Genomic DNA, 19766 nt, shown 5'->3' on the forward strand with positions numbered 1-19766 from the left:
ATTAGAGGTCACAATATGAAGTTCCAAGATCATAGACTCGGGGAAACAATGTTGGGAATTTTTTTGTTTGCAGAAAGCATGGTGTGTACCTGGAATGGCCCCGCTGAGGGAGTGGCAGAGACAAAAACAGAACTCAAAAATGCATGGGATAAACACAGGGGATCCGTGGTGGCAAGGGGGTGAGGTAACCTGTGTGCTGTGGCACTGGCAACCCTAAAACGTTTGGGGGTAACCTGTACAGAGCAGCAGTTACTCTTTAGGGTTGTGTGGCACGTTGAGGGAGGGAGGAGAGAAGGTGTTGTCATCTACCCAAAGTGGACAATCAATAATGGACGAACCAGATGGGCCAGTTTGGTCAGTATTTTGCCACTAGCTGTGTCTGGCTTTCAGCCAGCTGAAACTGGTGTAGCAAGGGTATGGGAAGGGTCTTGTTTTGCAGGAGTCGCTCACACCCTGCACAGCAGTCATTAGAAACACACCTTTGCACTCTTGACACTGGAAAGTGAATAGTTTAGAGTTTCTTTAAAATTTGATCTACCGCTAATGCAACAAAAGTTAGTTGAAGTGGATGACAAAGGATAAAATTAAGAAAGGAAGAGAAGGGAACGCCATTTGGGGGCGTAGCCAGACACCCAATTTTGGGTGGGCCTGGGCCCAGGATGGGTGGGCAGAATAACTTTGCCCTGTCCCACAAGTGATTTGGTCTCTCTCCCTCTCTCTCCTGCATGCCATTTGGTCTCTCAAACATCCTCCCTCCCTCGCATGCAGTAACTAATACACACTGCTCATGTTGGCCCCACAGCCGTCCCTCTGATGCAACTTCCTGTTTCCGCATAGGTGGGAATGTATCAGAGGGGAGGCTGTGGGGCCGGTGCAAACAGTATGTATCAATTGTTGCTCGCTGCAGGCGAAGATCTGCTGTTTACAAGGTATGCAGGAGGAGTTTTCGGCTGGTGGGGCTTGGGGATCCCTGCCAGCCACATCATAGGTGTGCTGCTACTGGGTGGGCCTGAGCCCAAAGTGGGTGGGCCTGGGCCACGCCACTGATGCCATTATCGATAGGACAGCATACAATCGCTCAGAGAGAGGGTACAGGAGAAGAGAGAGGTAGTATTATGGTGCCTGACAACCTTGAAAACAGGATTTGATGCTGCACAAGTTGAAAAAAAAAATACGTTTTCAAAAGTTGCTTAAACTTTGGAAAGGAAACCTGGGCTCTAATTAAGGGTGGGATGTCATTCCAGGATTTAAGTGCTAGAAAGAAGGCCGTGGGATGTGTGGGCTCGTAGTGAGCTGATCGGGGAGAGGGTAGGGTCAAGCGGTAGGCATCTTAGGATCTAAGAGTGTGGTTGGGAGTGTAGGGAACGATTATAGGGGCAAATCGAGATATGGGCAAGCCAAGAGCATCTGTTAACGCTTTGGAAGAGCTTGTGATTACCTCCTGAGACACATCTTCCGCCTTGGGAATGGGAGAAATCGCCTTTCGTTTGAGGATACATTTCAAAAATAAACATACAACCCCCCCTCAAAAGATCAGTTCAGTATAAGCAAACACTTAATCATCCTAATAGTCGTTAACCTGCAAAAAGTGCCATTGGACTCTCTGGGGGGGGGGGGGGGGGGGGGGTGAAATGGGAAGAGATATCTAAGAGGGAGATGATGGCATCACCGCTTAAAAATCTATTCCCCTCCTCATTCACCCCCCCCCCCCAGAGACTCCAGCGGCTTCACCCCGTTAAATTACAGGGAGATAGGTGTTAGTGTCTTTTCCAGTCAGGGGAGTTGGTTCTGGGATGTTGGGGGTACCTTGAAGTCAGAAACAGATGCTTTGATGTTGGAGAACAAGATTATGAACTCTTTAGAACAGAGTCTGGTAGGGAAGCTCTAATATCCTATAATTAGGTTGTGATGTAATTCACTGGAGAGCGTTGATATGGGTGGGGTTGCCCTCTGTATTGCTGCTTTGTTTACCTTTCTCCTCTTTTCATTTTTGCAGGAAGTTTAAGGTCAGGTGACACAGAGGCTTCAAAACTCATCTAGATTGGAGGGGAGCAGGAAGACCTGCCTCCTGGATAACCAGCCCCATCATGTCTGCTCCAGGTAACCAGTTACCATATATCCTTTTTAAGAACATAAGCATTTCCAAGCTGGCACTGACTGAAGGTCTGTTAAGCCCAGGATCCTGTTTCCAGCAGTGGCTAATCCAGTTTCTCATATTTTTTTTTCCCTTCCTTACCTTTTTATCATTTTCCTCCCCCTCCCCCTTCCTCTTTCTTTTTTCCTTTCCATTCATCTCATCCTTCTTTCCCTCTATCTTCTCTGTCCCTTATCTATTCCTTCTCTGCTCTCTCCATCCCTTTTTATCTCTCATCTTCTGCTTTTCTTTTCCATTCCTCCCTATCTTCTCTCTCCCTTATCTCTGCTCAGTTTTGCTTTCTTTCCCCCTCCTCTTTTTGCTTTTCCTTTCAGTTCCTCCCATCTTTCTCTCCCTCGTCTCTTCCTTCTCCACACCCACTATGGCCTCTTTGACTTCTTGGGGAGAGTATCGGAGAGGCCTGAGGCCAGGCTGTGAAAAGTTAGAACCATCCGGTGACAAAGATGGGACAAGGTGATGGTCACCATCGCCTGTTCCTGATATGTTCCAGGTGCCCGTCGACCCTGTGGAAATCTGTGCTTAGCGCTTGGGCTTTTCTTGAGGAGGTGCTCGTGAGCTGAACTGATTTTATGCATCAGCTTCACCTTTGGATTTCTTTGATTTAATCTTTTTAACCGGTTGACTCTTTCCATTACTTAGGGGTTGTCCTCGACTCGTATCTTTCATTTGTCCCACGGATTTCCAGTGTTTGCAAAACTGGTGTCTTTATCGGCTGACATAAGTACATAAGTATTGCCATATTGGGACAGACCAAAGGTCCATCAAGCCCAGCATCCTGAGTCCAACAGTGGCTTATCCAGATCACAAGTACCCTGGCAAGATCCCAAAACTGTACAATACATTTTATGTTGCTTATCCTAGAAATAAGCAGTGGATTCTCCACAAGTCCATTTTAATACATCCAAACCTTTTTTAAACCCCGCTAAGCTAACTGCTTTTACTACATTCTCTGGCAATGAATTCCAGAGTTTAATTACACATCAGCTTAGATCTATCCGCCATTACTTTAGCCCCGGTATTTTTCATTCTTTAGATTCTCTCACTGCTTACAACCCGGTTAGACTATTGCAGTATAGTTAACCTCAACTACCTCCAGGCTAATATTAAACGTCTGCAAACCTTACGGAATATGACTATCCAATTGTTATGCCACAGTCAACGACACAATCATGTCGCTCCATTACTTAAGAAAGATCACTGGCTCCCCATCCCTCAACGCATAATCTTCAAATTGTTAACGCTCACATTTAAGGCCCACAGATTTGGGCTCCCACACTACTTATCCGCTCTCACCATCCTGTACTACAAAGCTCGTCTTCTTTGATCGTTAAATGACCATCGGCTAGTCTTGCCGAGTCCTCGGTTTGCCCAACTAGAATTGACAAGACATCGGGCCCCCTTGTGTTGGAATTCCCTCCCCCACTTTACCTCCGCGCTGAACTTTCAATCAAAACTTTTAAAGCAGTGGCTTAAGGCCTGGCTTTTTACCCAAAGATTTGGTCTTGTTAGGGAGTAGCCACTAAGACTGTCCGCCACTGTTCTGATTACTAACATAGTAACATAGTAGATGACGGCAGAAAAAGACCTGCATGGTCCATCCAGTCTGCCCAAGAAGATAAATTCATATGTGCTACTTTTTTATTTGTACTGTCCTCTTCAGTGCACAGACCGTATAAGTCTGGCCAGCCCTATCCCCGCCTCCCAACCCCCAACCTTGCCTCCCACCACCAGCTCTGGCACAGACTGTATAAGTCTGCCCAGCAGTATCCCCGCCGCCCAACCACCAGCCCCGGCACAGACCGTATAAGTCTGCCCAGCACTAGCCCCGCCTCCCAACCACCAGCTCTGCCACCCATTCTAGGCTAAGCTCCTGAGGATCCCTTCCTTCTGCACAGGATTCCTTTATGTTTATCCCACGCATGTTTGAATTCCGTTACCGTTTACTGTTACTGTTATCCATTTTCTCCAGTCCTTCCCCTTCCTCCTCAGTCTTTGTTCCGTTTCCCTCTTTCTACTCAAGTACTTTATCTTTACTCGTTAGTATGGTGTGTGCATGTGAATTCATTTCCTATCAATATATTGTAGTTTTTTTTTTTCCTTTTCTGTATTTTTTTACATTTTGTACATTACTGTGCTCTGCAAGTTAGTCTTAGCGGTTCTAATAAACTATAAACTAGAGGATCAGAGAGATGGGTATTTATTTATTGCATTTGTATCCCACATTTTCCCACCTCTTTGCAGGCTCAATGTGGCTTACAATACATCACGAATAGTGGAAATATATAATAAATAGACATTTAGTATTATGGAAGGATCTTGGGTAGACATGATAGTATAACAAGCTAATGTTATAAGACAATACTGGATATATGTGGAGGGGTTCACATTTGTTGGTCTTTGTGGTATGCCTTGTTAAAGAGATGGGTCTTCAGTAGGTTGCGGACGTTAGTTAGTTCATAGTTCGCTTTCAAGTTGTGCGGCAGCGCGTTCCAGAATTGTGTGCTCAAGTAGGAAAAGGTTGACGCATGCGTTAGTTTGTATCTTAGACCTTTACAGTTGGGGAAGTGAAGATTAAGGAATGTGCGGGATGATTTTTTAGCGTTCCTGGGTGGTAGGTCTATCAGGTCTGACATGTAGGTTGGGGCATCTCCGTGAATGATTTTGTGAACTAGGGTACATATTTTGAACGTGATGCGTTCTTTAAGTGGGAGCCGGTGTAGCTTTTCTCGTAGGGGTTTAGCACTTTCATATTTTGTTTTACCGAATATGAGTCTAGCTGCAGTGTTCTGGGCTGTCTGAAGTTTCTTGATTATTTGCTCTTCGCAGCCAGCGTAGAGTGCGTTGCAGTAGTCTAGATGACTGAGTACCATTGATTGTACCAGGTTACGGAAGACGGGTACGGAAGGAAATGGTGAAAAAAGAGAATAGAGAAAAGAGATAACGGGAAAGAAAAGGATAAAGGTATAACAGAGAGGAGAGGAAAGGTGGGGCGGGAAAAATCAGAAGATGAACAATTGGGAAGCCAGCTATGAAAAAGGATGTGAATTTGGCTATTCATAAGAATAGCCGAACTGGGTCAGACCAATGGTCCGTCTAGCCCAGTATCCTGCTTCCAACCGTGACCAGTCCAGGGCACAAGTACCTGGCAGAACCCCAGATAGCAGCAACATTCCAGAACCCCAAATAGTACCAAGATTCCGGAATCATAACGAATAGCAAGATTTCATGCAGAATCTCAGAGTAACAACATTCCGGAACCCTAGAGAGTAGCAACATTCCATGCTACCAATCCCAGGGCAAGCAGTGGTCTCCTCATGTCCATCTCAATAGCAGACTATGAACTTTTCCTTCAGGAACTTGTCCAGACCTTTTTTTAAACCCAGATATTTCCTCCTATTTGTTTTAAAAGTATTACCGTATAAATTCATTGAGTGCCCCCCTGGTCTTTGTACTTTTTCAAAGAGTAAGAGTAAAAAAAATCTAATTCGCTTTTTATCCGTTCTACACCACTCAGGATTTTATAGCCAAGCTGAAAGTCCTAACCTCTTTAGCCTTTCCTCATATGAGATGAGTTCCGTCTCCCAATCATTAGATGGGTTTGAAAGTTTGGAGCAAGAGACTGTGTGTTCCCCCCCCCCCCCCCCCCTTATGATTTACTTCATCTTTTAGCTCAACAGAAGCTAGTGGTAACGGTGAAGTGGGCCTCGAAATGTAAAATGAAGAAAACCCTACAGCTGATACAGAGATTACGTTAAAGAGCTTCCAATACCCTTCTTTACATATGAATAGCTTGTTGCTACCACAGTAACACACGTGTGTGCGCACACACACAACCCAGGCAGGTCCCACAGCATTCCAGAGCTGCACACCTGGGCCTCCACCCAGGGGCGGGGGCTGTCAGGGCCCAGCACACCTACCAGACCTCACACAAGTAAATGCTTCTTTTGTCGCTCTTGTTTAGATTGCAAACACATCTGCCACCATTTGGCCAGCAAATCTCCAGGTGTAGACTTAAAACGCAGTTGCTTAGACTTTAAAAAAAACAGAAATGCGGAAGATGAGGGTAGGAAAACAAATCCACCGGAGCGGATAAAGAACAACAGCATGCCATGGATAATCTCAGGAGCAGAAGAGGAGTGGGAACGGAGCCAGGCTCTTCAATGAACAAACCGGAGACGTTCAAAGTTGGAAGTATAATTTAACGAATAGAGACTCTACAGTTTGTTTAGTACCGCAGTGGTCTTTTTCAAGACCAGCGCTTCACTTACCAGCGATACTGTTCGGTACGCCTTGTCTGACTCCTGAGGAAGGCACTTGCAGTGCCGAAACAGAGTGCCTTGTAGAGTCTCAGTTCGTTAAATTATACTTCCAACTTTGAACGTCTCCGGTTTGTTCATTGAAGAGCCTGGTTCTGTTCCCACTCCTCTTTTGCTCGGAAGATGAGGGTAGACAAGGACCACAGGCCCCCTCTGGTTTCTGCCTGCTCCTGATGTGATCTTGCAGAGCCTGGCTGAGCCTCTGCTTATCTCACGCCGTCTTAAATCTTCAAACATAAGGTTTACTGTACCGAATCAGTCCAAAGATCCACCAAAAGCAGCATCCTGTTTCTAGCAGGGGCCAATCCAGGTCACAAGTACCTGGCAGAAATCTCAGAAAGAACATATAGATGCCATGCTGCCTACCTCCAGGGATAAGCGGTGACTTCCCGGGTTTACCTCAGTCATGGTTTATGGCCGTTTACATCTAGGAGCTTATCCAAACCCTCTTTTTAAACTCAGTTATGCTAACGGCTTTTACCACATCCTCTGGCAGCGAATTCCAGAGCTTAATTATGTGTTGCATTTATAACATAACTTTCCTCTGAGAGAGATTTCATTTATACCTCTGAGGACGTCTGTCTTAACCTAGCCTGTCTCTCCTCTCCTATAAAGCTCTATGCATTTAGATCTTCGGTCTCGTCTCGTTGGGCTTTTGGTTTAGACCTTGAATCATTTGGGTGACTCTTCTCAGTGCTGCCTTTAGATTTGTTTCTGGCCTTTTCAAGGTATGTCCTCAGATGAGGTCTCGCCAACAACGTGCAACACTTTTCTTTGGGTTACATTTCTCTTGCTGCCTCCTTCCTCTGGCTCTCACTGCAGTTTTCCATTATTTTAGATTTGAGTGCTGAAAATATATAACTCTAGACCTTTTCCACTGATTCTGTTGTCAAACTTGGTCATCGGGAGTGTCAACCCTGGAACAGATCAAGCACACGGACCAGGACCTCGCTGAGCTCTGTGGCCGTCCCAGAATGTGTCCTTGTCTGTTTTCAGTGTTTCTAATTCCACACGAATTCTCTTTTCTGTGAATGAAATGATAGTTACTTTTCTACCACTGATATCTACTACTACTACTTGACATTTCTAAAGCGCTACTAGGGTTACGCAGTACTGTACAATTTAACATAGAAGGACAGTCCCTGCTCAAAGGAGCTTACAATCTAAAGGACAAATGTACAGTCAGTCAAATAGTCAAATAGTCTAGATTTCCTGAAAGGTATAAAGGTTAGGTGCCGAAGGCAACTTTGAAGAGGTGGGCTTTGAGCAAAGATTTGAAGATGGGTAGGGAGGGGGCTTGGCGTAAGGGCTCATAGGGTGAGGCGAGGCAGAATGAGCGGAGCCTGGAGTTGGCGGTGGTGGTGAAGGGTACTGAGAGGAGGGACTTGTCATGTGAGCGGAGGTTTCGGGCGGGAACGTAAGGGGAGATGAGGGTAGAGAGGTAGTGAGGGGCAGCAGACTGAGTGCATTTGTAGGTAAGAAGGAGAAGCTTGAACTGAATGCGGTATCTGATTGGAAGCCAGTGAAGTGACTAGTGAAGCTAGTGAATAGTGAACCAAAATCTTTATTTGGAATTTAGGTGTTTTCTTTGCCACCCTCTGAAAAGACTCGTCACCTTGTTAGCTCTTTCCTTCCGCTCATTCCTTTGCAGTCCTTGCGGCTTTTACACATATACATCCTTTACTCCTGTTGTGAGAACCCTCCCACCATTTGCTTATTAATCTTACGCCCTTAACCATTTCTGCCATACTTCTTCTCCCTCGTATTTGTATTCACTTTCGTAACAAAAAGTTTGGCTCAATATGTCATATGCTTGGACGTTCTTCACTCCAGCTTGTCCTTCTCGCTCTGATGATTTCTAAACTGATTACTGCAGTTTATTTAGGTCTCAAAATCTGTAGGCTCAAAACACATCCAAAATTCAGCCATAAAACTCCTCCTTAACCACAGGAATTTGAATCGTGTCTCGTCCTTATTGTACTCTGAATATTGGCTGCCAGTGGCCTACAGGATTCCGCTCAGAGTTTTGAATCTTAGTTACCAGATACAGAACTCGGGTCTGCTTGAGGTCAGCGTCTATCGAGGGCGAGGTTTGGATGTTATCCCTCCGGGATTTTACATGTTCCTCCTAAGAAGACCTCCACTACCCTAATTATAGAGGACTGAAATACAAATCATTACACGCATCTACCTTCACATACAGGGGTATGCTGGTAAATTTTTAACAACAGGCTCTTTCTTCGGACATAGCCAGCTCTGCAGTTGGAAGGGCCAGGGGTGGCCGGGGGGGGGGGGGGGGGGGGGGTAGCAGCACTTGGCATACCTTTGCTGGCAGCCAATAAACAGACTGCCACCACTCCCGACGTCTTACTCTGAGCAGCATGCTGGAACTTCTCTCACATGCTCGAGAAGTCCCAGCCTGCTGCCCAGAGCTGGAAACAAGGAACGGGGAGCTACAGTAGTCTATTGACTTGGCTGGCAGGGCTCAGCATCCCCACCAGCAAAGTAAAAGAGAATTCAGCAGGGGGCCCAAGCCCACATTTTGGGAGCCAGTTGTTAAAGTAGCCATAGAGGGCCCTACTTTAACAACCGGCTCCCAAAATTCTTAAAAACTTAACAACCGGCTCTTGCGAGCCTGTGAGAGCCTGTGAGAGCCTGCTCCAGCACACCACTGTTCACATACCTCTGTACAAAAGCATGGAATAAACTACCGAATACTATAAAAAATAACACGTGACTTGACAGACTTCGGGAAATGATTGAAAAGGCACTTGTTCGAAGGAACTTACAATAAGAATCCTCCTTAACGATTTGATTATTCTATATCTAAACCAACCACTTACTGAATTGATTATATTAATATTATTATTATTGGTCATTATATTTTACTGCTTTTTATTATGTGTTATGTAAATCATTCTACAAACATATCTTCCTTAATTCTTACATAGTAATATGTTAAATTAGAACAAACCTCTTACTCTGTTCGTAATTATATCTTTTGCAATATAATGTAAAGCCATATTGAGCCTACAGGTAGGTGGAAATAATGTGGGGTACAAATGCAGCAAATAAATAAGAAATCGAAATGCGGTCCCGCATTGGGGAACAGTTGAATCACAAATTTTGCTAGTTTGTCTAGCTGATGGAATCCAAGAAAGCACAAAGGCAGACGGTCTGCAAACTCCAAGGTGGAAAACAAAAAGAGCAGATCGTTTAAAAGTAAAACGTAAATTTATTTTTAAACAGTATAGCAATACTTAAATAAATACAAACAGCCCGACACAGGCCGTGTTTCGCCCAACTGGGCTGCTTCAGGGGCTATACAAGAGTCCTTTGCTACCAAATATGAGGCAAATGGAGAATGTCCTGTCAATAAATATACGGAGGATTGATTTGATCTGAAAAAAACAGCTGAATCAGAGATGCCAAAACATAATCCGCTGACGTAAAGCCAGATATGAGACCGTAGTACTGGCTTTACATCAGCGGATTATGTTTTGGCATCTCTGATTCAGCTGTTTTTTTCAGATCAAATCAATCCTCCGTATATTTATTGACAGGACATTCTCCATTTGCCTCATATTTGGTAGCAAAGGACTCTTGTATAGCCCCTGAAGCAGCCCAGTTGGCCGAAACACGGCCTGTGTCGGGCTGTTTGTATTTATATAAGTATTGCTATACTGTTTAAATACTTATGTACTTCTTAGAAAGCTGGGAATGCAAATGTCATATTTTTGCAGATAACATCCAATTACTAGTTTTTATGAAAGAGGATCAGTACTAAATAACGTCCGGTTTCAATCATAAACTGTGCCTGTTGAATGAATGGTTGGCTGACCACGATTTAGTGCTTAACGTAGAAAACTCTGCCGCACTTTGGTTGTCTTGCGGTAGTTAAGCTGCTGTCTATTCAACCAATGTTGCAGGGCAAACTGTCCCCTTCAAACATGTCAACAAGAAAGCCTAAAGCAACGTTAACTCCTTGAAATTTGATAAACAGATTGGACATGTCATAAAATCACGTTGTTTTCAGTTAAGAAAGATTTGCCAATTGAAGCCTTTTCAAAATCTGGTCAAGTTGGTACATGCTTTTGTGACCAGCAGGCTTGGTTATTGTAATTCATTCTATCAAAGTCTTTTAAAAACTGGTCTTAAGAGACTTTAGAACACAGCAGCTGGTTTGGTGACAGATGGCAAGAAATGTGATCATATAACACCTGCTTTGAAAGGATTGCATTGGCTGCCAGTTTCAGCCAGGATTACATTTAAGATGCTGTGTCTGGTGTTTAAGGCTTTTATCTAGAAGCACCGATGTATTTAAGGGACAGTTTATCAAAGCAACAATACTTTTCATCGTTGCATTCAGATCTCAGCGTTGTTTATTACAGCTTCCATCGCTCCAAGTTGTAAAATTAACTTCCACAAGAAACGGGACTTTATGTTACATTGGTCCTTTCTTATGGAACTCTTTACTTGAAGAAGCGAGCAGTTTAACAAGCTACCTTGGGTTTCGTAAGATTCTCAAAACATGGATTATCAAGAATGTCTGTTTTTGCTGGATCATAAACACAGAAACAGTGGCCAGACGATGTAAAAATATCAGAAGTTTATTATCATCCAAGTCTTGACACGAGCTGTGTTTCGGCCTAGTAGGCCTGCATCAGGAGTCTCAAGAGGATGTAAACAAAGGGCTCCATCTGGTATCATCAGGTATTAAGGATTTCAGTGTTTTGATACGCTGTCAAAAAAAAAAAAAAAATCCCAAACTGCAGCGTTCGGCTGGACCTGCTATGCATTAAGTTAATACCGACCGGTCTGCTAGCCAAAATCGCTGGCAAAACTATCTCTCTGTAAACCTCAGCAGAATGCTTCTGCCGAAATGAAAAGTTTATTGGGGGATTTTTTTTTTTTTTTTACAGAGTGTCAAACACTGAAATCCTTAATACCAGACGGATCCCTTTGTTTACATCCTCCTAAGACTCCTGATGCAGGCCTACTAGGCCGAAACACAGCTTGCGTCGGGACTTGGATGATATTTTTACGACATCTGGCCGCTGTTTTTAGTCACCTTCGCTGTGTTCGTCTCGTGGACTGCCAGGGTTTGTTCTTCTGTTTTCATGTTTGCTGGATCGTAGACATTCAGTCAGTGATGATTTCTGATTATTTTCTTTGATGATTTTGGTTAAGCAGTTATATTGTTTGGTTTTACTTATTGGAACGTTCATTGTACTTGATCCTCTTGGATTGCAAACCGCTTTAAAACTTAACGTGCTAAGCGGTATGTTAAGTAATCAAATCGGATTCCTGTGAATGGCTGTACGGCAGTCCTGCTTGTTCTGGTGCTCCAAGGCCCTGTGTAACCTTTCATAGATAAGGTTGCTGCAGTTTGAGTCTTGGGCATGAGAGCTGTTGTAGGTTCGGAGTTGTTTTGCAGGGTTTTGTATTTCGTACTTGTGTTCCTGAGGTGATATCACAATTAGAATGTATGTGTGTGTGTGTGTGTGTATATATATATATATAATATATATCAAACATATAAATGGCAAGTGACCGACTCACCTGCAAATGCGCAGTAGAGTCAGAACGTAAGAGTGTAGAAGTCCAAGCCCCGCCTCCACCAGCAGTACAGTCCAATAGGGAGGAGGGCTTGGGCGTGGAAATCGGAGGAGGAGGGAGCAGGAAGGGAAGGAGGGGGCGGAATTGAGGGAAACACGCTGGGGGGAGGGCAGGGGAGACAGCAGGTCTGGTGGGCAGGGCATAGGAAAACAAAAAACTAGCCCGTTGTTACAGGCTTAACGGCTAGTGTATATATATATATATATATATATATATATATATATATATATTCTTTTTTGTATGAAGAATTGAAAGGGGAAACGCCTAGTTCTATTATTAAAGTCACAAGTATGTGTTATAAAACCTGAATCTCCAGTTCTGTACTGAAATTCTGTTCCGTCCTGTATAGAATTCAGATTTCACTCCCATATAAAATAATTTGTTTGAACGATACTATCAATGGGTGACTGAAACTGACTTGGGAGGAGGATTCTTTATGCACAGAAGAACCTGGAGGCTTTTGAAAATTTTTTTCCTTGTACTGTCTCTTTCTGGCTGACCTAAAGGTGGCTACAGCAGTGAGGACAGAGTGTGAGGCAGTACGGCTCGACTCCCATAGCTGACCTCTTACCCCTGTCCGCCCCCCCACCCCCCCAATATTTCCAGTTTTCACTGCTTAGGAAATCTTGACTGCCCCAACTTGACATTTCGTCCTTTAGATTGTAAGCTCCTTCGAGCAGGGACTGTCCTTCTTTGTTAAACTGTACAGCGCTGCGTAACCCTAGTAGCGCTCTAGAAATGTTAAGCAGTAGTAGTAGGCCTCATATCTTTCCAATTCAAGGACAAAATTAACATTTAAGATGGCTGCCTTAGCACTTTTCATTTTTATTGTATTCCAAAGTCCATGAAGACAGTATAAAAAAGAATGAAGGGAAATTCATACCCCACAGCGTGGGCCTAGTTAATCTCTTACTTCCTATAACGAGGGGAGGGCGTGCTCCTTCAGGTATTTTCAACATTACTGCCATATACTTATGAAATAACAGTACTGAAGAGTCGCTGGAAACTTTGGAACATGGTGAACCACATGGCATTCTCAAGTATTAACATGTCTTCCAGATGTTTATTGCTCTCACTAGCGAGATCACAAGTCTGTTTTCCTGATAGATGATTTCAGCCGCCTTCAAATCCTGGGTAACTTCTACCATCTTGTTCCCTCCAAAGAATGAAAATTAGCCAAGGAGGTCTGGATCTGATTAGACACACTGAAATTATAAAGCTAGAATAGTTTAACCCAGTGGTTCCCAAAACCCGGTCCTGGAGGCACCCCAGCCAGTCAGGTTTTCAGGATATCCACGATGAGTATTCATGAAAGAGATTTGCATGCACTGTCTCCGCTGCATGCAGATCTCTCTCGTGAATAATCATTTTGGATATCCTGAAATCCTGACTGGCAGGGGTGCCTCCAGGACCGGGTTTGGGAACCGCTGGTGTAACCGCAAGGTTTCTAGAGTAATCAACAGGGGCCTCTGGAAAGGCCTCGTCACGGAAACTGCTCACAGCTCTCTCCCATCCGCAGTATAGGCTCCTCCTCGGGTCTTCCCAAACCTTAAACATCAACCAACGAGAATTCTGTACTGAATTTATTATTTACTAGTAAAAAAAGGCCCATTTCTGACACAAATGAAACGGGGTTTTCCTCGGAGTGTGTATGTTTGTGAGAGTGACTGTGTGTGAGATAGAGAGTGAATGCACGAGTGTGTGTGTGTGTGATAAGTGAGTGAGTCTGGGTGCGAATGTGTGTGTGAGAATGAGAGTGTGTGCAAGTGCGTTTGTGAGACACAGGGAGAGAGAGAGTGTGTTTCACACAGATACAGTGTGTGCGAGACAGAGTCTCTGTGAGACTGAGTGTATGAGACCAAGAGAGTGTGTGAGTGACTGTGTGACACATAGAGAGTGAATGTGATACAGTGTGAGACTGAGTGTGTGAGAGACAGTGTGTGAGAGTGAAAGACATTGACTGTGAGAGAGAGTGTATGTGTGACAGAGATACCGCCCCCCCCCCCCCCCCTCTCTCTCTGGTGTCTAAGCATTACTGTGCAGGACGCTGAGCTCTGGCTGTGCTTCAAGGAACTGACCAATCCTATTTAATAGAATGCACCTCCAGCATTCTGAAGCCGAGAAACCTCGTGTGGTTGGTCACTTCTGCTTGTGACGAACCCGGAAGTACGTGATGTCAATTCAGGAGATGGATACAGAGAGCAGGAATGCCTCAGCCATGCAGTCAGCTTCAGAATGTTGGAGGTGCCTTTTATTATATAGGATTTGGATTTTGCTCACACCTTTTTTGGTAATAGCTCAAGGTGAGTTACATTCAGGTACCCTAGGTATTTCCCTGTCCCTGGAGAGCTCACTAATCTGTGCTTACCGCACATTAAAAGGCAGTATCGCAGGACGCACCTAGGTGTCCCGCTGTAGTTTTGGGATTGGCGAACGGGGGAGGGAGCATGTTTTGGGGCGCACAGAGTAGTCGTGCCCTGCACTAAGTAAATTGCTGTGTGCTGCCAATTAGCGCGGGGGCCCGTACCGCCTAATAAATAGGTGGCCATAAGATCTCCTGCACTAATCGCCATTCGCTAATTGGGAAATTTATCGTATGGTCATGAAGGGGAAAATTGAAATTGCAGCCATTTTACTGCCACGCTACTACTACTACTTAACATTTCTAGAGCGCTACTAGGGTTACGCAGCGCTGTACAAATTAACAATTAAGGACGGTCCCTGCTCAGAAGAGCTTACAATCTAAAAGCGTGCAGGAAACCCGGGCGCTAAAAATAGCACAGCTTAGTAAAAGGACCCCCTCCGTGTGTATTTGAGGCAACGGAGGGAGGGTTGTGACTTGGCCAAGATCACATGGAGCAGCGGTGGGATTTGAACCCGGCACCCTGGGATGTCAAGGCTGGTGCACTAACCACTAGGCCACTCCTGTGGGGTTGCCTGGGCTAACTCATTATAGCCAATAATTGGTTAACGCCAATTCGCCGCTATTTATTAAATCATGTACGTAACTGACACTATTCTTTAAACTTGGCACGCTAAACCCTAGAGGAAAGGCTGAGAAGGTTAGGGCTCTTCAGCTTGGAGAAAAGGCAGCTGAGGGGTGATATGATAGAAGTCTACAAGATAATGAGCGGAGTAGAGTGGACAGATGTGAAGCGTTTACAGTTTCAAAGAACAGTAGAACCAGGGGACACAAGATGAAGCTAGAACATGGTAGATTTAAAACAAATAGGAGGTTTTCTTTACTCAGCGTGTAGTTGGACTCTGGAAGTCGTTGCCGGAGAATGTGGTCGCAGCAACTAACCTTATGGAGTTTAAGGGGGGTTTGGAGAGATTCCTGAAGGAAAAGTCCATTGAACATTATAAATTTTTTTTTTTTTTTTTTTTTTGGGGGGGGGGGGTGGGGGGGGGGGGTTGCCGGGTTCTTGAGGCCTGGATTGGCTGCTGTCGGAGACAGGATGCTGGGCTTGACGGACCCTTGGTCTTTTCCCAGTATGGCGGTGCTTATGATTCTATATACGGTGCCCAAAGTTACGCATGCAAATTTGGTAGTGCAGCCAAGTTGTGGGCACAACTTAATTGGCGAACAAGCCAATTGGCGCCGATAATTGGCCACTAATACGCAATTACCGGCACTAATTAGAATTTATGCGCACAACTTTCTGTGCATATTCTGTAAAGGGCTTCACGTAAGTTCTAAAGCGTGGATCTCAAAAGGGGGTGTGGCCAGGTAGGAGCATGGGTGGGTTATGGGCATTCCTAAAAATTACACGCACTGTTAGTCGCTGGCATTGTTACCAGGTTTTAGTTTGCGTAAATGGTCGTGCTTACATTTTAGCTCTGGGAACGGATGCTGTGCGTATTCTATAAGCCGTGCCTAACTTTAGGCGAGGCTTATAAAATAGGGATAAGCCCGGGTTTCCCGCCACCACCGCCACATTGGATCCCCCTGCCGGCCTGCCAACGATCCCCTTGAACCCCCCTCCTGCCACCAACCCTCCCCCGCCTCGCCGCCCGCCCCACCGCAGCATCAGATACCTTGTTTGCTGGCGGGGGTTGGTTCCCCGAAGAGAGTCTTCTTCAGCGCCGGAGTAGCGCCTTCGTTCAACTGTTCCTGGTGTGATCAACTGTTTCTGACACCTTACGTCCTGCGCGGGGCTACATGCACAGTGTAGGATATAAGGCGTCAGAAACAGCTGATCACACCAGGGACTTAGTTGAACGAAGGCGCTACTCCGGCACTGAAGAAGACTGTCTTCGGCTGGCGGGGTTCGGGGTCCCCCGCCAGCAAACAAGGTATCTGATGCGGCAGCGGGGCGGGCGGCGACGGCGGGGGAGGGTTGGTGGCGGGAGGGGGGGTTCAAGGGGATCGCCGGCAGGGGGGCCAGGGCCTAATCTACGGGGGCCCAGGCCCCCTCAGGCCCCACGTAGCTACGCCACTGCTTGCTAATAAACTAAAGCGTTACTTCTCAAATGAGCAAGTATGTCTCTCTGATTCACCAGTTAATATATATTTTGGAGGACAAGGACTTCAGATGCTCAACATTCTCTCTTAAAGCAGCTAAACAGCGAATGATTGAATGCTTATATCCACTAGTGACAGGAATGCTTTCCGATGTGGATAGCAGGGGCGTAGCTATTATGGGGCCACGGGGGCCTGGGCCCCCGTAGATTTGGTCCTGGACGCCCCTGCCGATGACCCTCTCAACCCCCCCCCTCCCGCCGCCAACCCGCCATCACCGTCTGCTACCTTTGCTGGCAGGGGACCCCAACCCCCGCCAGCTGAAGTCTTCTTCCTTCGTTTTGTTTCCGAGTCTGATGTCCTCACATACAACATGCAGGACGTCAGACTCACAGAAACAGAACGAAGCCCTGCAGATTGGCGGGGGCGGGGGGGGCCTAAAATGTACCCCCTCACCTCGGGTTCTGGACCCCCCTCCCGCCGGAGTCTGGCCACGCCCCTGGTGGATAGTGCATGAGCTCCTCATTAATCTTTAAAAAAAAAAAACCTCTGATTTTATCAATATGAATAATGTATTTATTTTACTATGTGTTATACTTCAATTGTATACCACTGATGTATCGGCGGTTACAGAAAATGTCTGTTTCGCTGCAAGCTTCTTAAGGAGCGATATCCATAACCACAGTGAAGGCCTAGAGTAATAAACCCATATAACTGTGACTTGGGGTCTCACAGTAAAATCATTCCACATGTATTTGAAGACTTTATAGTAATTGACCATGTAATGCAATCCACTAGAGGAGGCGATAGAGATCGTAAATGTCATCAGATTGAACAGCGCTGGATATACAGGCTGAAATCTCCATCTCCTTCGGGATTAAACAGTCGAATTGAATGGAATGCCTTTATTTAAAAGGCCTCCTTTTGTTTCTCCGTTGCGGTTTCCATTTTTGTTTCCAACTAAACCAGTGATTTTAGCACTGTAGCTTTAAGAATTCTATCTTCATGCTGATAGGCTCAGAATGGAAGGCGTCAGTTTGAAAAACTGGCGGCCATCTTTGAAACATCAGTCTTTGAAAAGGAAGGCAGGATATAAATCGGTAAGTGAGAATCTATAAGATTAAGTCGCCTGGTCCTATATTTCTCTCTATGGTTATGGATATCGCTCCTTAAGAAGCTTGCAGCGAAACAGAAATTTTCTGTAACTGCCGATACATCAGTGGTATACAATTGAAGTATATAACGTAGTAAAATAAATACATTATTCATATTGATAAAATCAGAGGTTTTTTTTTTTTTTGTTTTGTTTTTTTTAGATTAATGAGGATCTCATGCACTATCCACCAGGGGCGTGGCCAGACTTCGACGGGAGGGGGGGGGGTCCAGAGCCCGAGGTGAGGGGGCACATTTTAGCACCCCCCCCCCCCCCCCATCGCCGATCTGCAGGGCTTCGTTCTGTTTCTGTGAGTCTGGGGTTGGGGTCCCCCGCCAGCAAAAGTAGCAGACAGCGACAGTGGGTTGGCAGCAAGAGGGGGGGGGAGGGTTGAGAGGGTCATCGGCAGGGGGGGGGGGGTCCAGGACCAAATCTACGGGGGCCCAGACCCCTTTGGCCCCATAGTAGCTACGCCCCTGCTATCCACATCGGAAAGCATTCCTGTCACTAGTGGATATAAGCATTCAATCATTCACTGTTTAGCTGTTTTAACAGAGAATGTTGAGCATCTGAAGTCCTTTTCCTCCAAAATATATATTAACTGGTGAATCAGAGAGACATACTTGCTCATTTGAGAAGTAACACTTATTACCACACAATCCCCCCTCCTCCGCACATGAAAATGTCATATTTTTTTCTGCTCGTTTTTATTGAGGCCCCTTTTACAAAGTGGCATTAAGCCCACCTACCGCACCAGCGCCGGTACTTTCCACCCCCAACGTGCCATCGGAGCCGGTGTGTACCCAGTGTTAATTGGGCAGTGCGCACCCTGCCCAGTTACTACCGGGTTAATGAGGTATTTTACCAGTAACTTGTTCTGTCTTAGCATAGGTTAAACTAGGGCTGTTCATTTAACACGATTAATCGCGGTAAGGTTTTTCGGCTTGCATTAATAATTTTAACTCGATTAATCGCATCATGCTGCTCTCTCCTATAAGGAGGAAGAAAACTGGCAGAAAGTTGAATGTGAAAGATGTTATAGGGGAAGAAGTGAAGGAGAGAAAAGAAATAGTGAGGAGAGAGAGGAGGCCCCGAAAATAGAGTTCAGAGCACAGCCAGAGGAACAGAACCAGAGACAGGGAAAAAGATGAGTAGAAAAATAAAATCACCGGACAGAAGAGGTAAGAAAAAAAACATTTTATTTCCAGTTTAGTTACTGAAGTATAGGTCAGTTTTGAGAACTGACATCTGCAGTCTATATTTTGCACTATACAGGTGAAAATGTGAGGGGAACACTTTATGCCAGGGGCATAGCTACAGGGGGCCTGGGCCCCCCCCCCCCCGCAAATTTCATCCGGGCCCAACCCCCGCCAGCTGCCGCGTTCGCTGCCTTGCTCTTCTTGCTCCTCTTTTACGTGAAACCGAGAAGGAGCGTCAGCATGCACAGGAAGAGAAAGAAGAGCAGGGCAGCGAACGCGGCTGTGCCGGAGACTGGCGCTGAAGAAGGTTCCGCCTGGCGGGGGTTGGGGACCCCCGTCAGCAAAGGTATTTGTTTTTTCAGGGGGAACGACGAGGCGGTGAGAGGAGGCGGCACTCAAAATGTGCTCCCAACATCGGGCTCTGGCCCCCTCCCACCGTGAGGTCTGGCTACGCCCCTGCTTTATGCAACCGAGCATCAGATCAATCATGCAGTTAAACATTTTAATCGATGAACAGTCCTAAAAATAAGCCATCTTAAATGATAACTGTACTCCTTAATTTCATTGCCTAGCTTCCTAATAGCAGCCAAGGTGTCACTATGATGTTGTGGACATAGTTGCCACTTGGTGAGGCCTTGTAATGTATGTGACCCTAGTGCCCTGATGGCGAACCTATGACACGCGTGTCAGCACTGACACGCGTAGCCATTTTCGATGACACGCGGCGTCGCCGCAGTGTGGTCCGCCCTTTCTCCTCGCTCCCAGAAACTAACCTTAAAGCCTCCTTTCACGTCGCAGCAGCAGGGCAGGCCACTCCTTCCTTCCGTGTCCTGCCCTTGCCTGACGTAACGTCCGTGAGGGC

The 19766-nt window shown here is 45.7% G+C and overlaps 1 protein-coding gene across 1 annotated transcript in view; it reads left to right on the top strand.

The window, feature by feature from the left end:
• Positions 1-19766, top strand: part of LOC115457613 (phospholipid scramblase 2-like) — a 39831-nt gene that overhangs the window by 3444 nt on the left and 16621 nt on the right. The window contains exon 2 of the mRNA XM_030187101.1: positions 1997-2100. Within this exon, the coding sequence (XP_030042961.1) occupies positions 2088-2100 (13 nt within the window). The 5' untranslated portion in view covers positions 1997-2087. The remainder of the gene's footprint in view (positions 1-1996; positions 2101-19766) is intronic.

The sequence above is a fragment of the Microcaecilia unicolor genome, chromosome 14, assembly GCF_901765095.1.
Source record: "Microcaecilia unicolor chromosome 14, aMicUni1.1, whole genome shotgun sequence".
In the NCBI taxonomy this organism is placed as follows: Eukaryota; Metazoa; Chordata; class Amphibia; order Gymnophiona; family Siphonopidae; genus Microcaecilia; species Microcaecilia unicolor.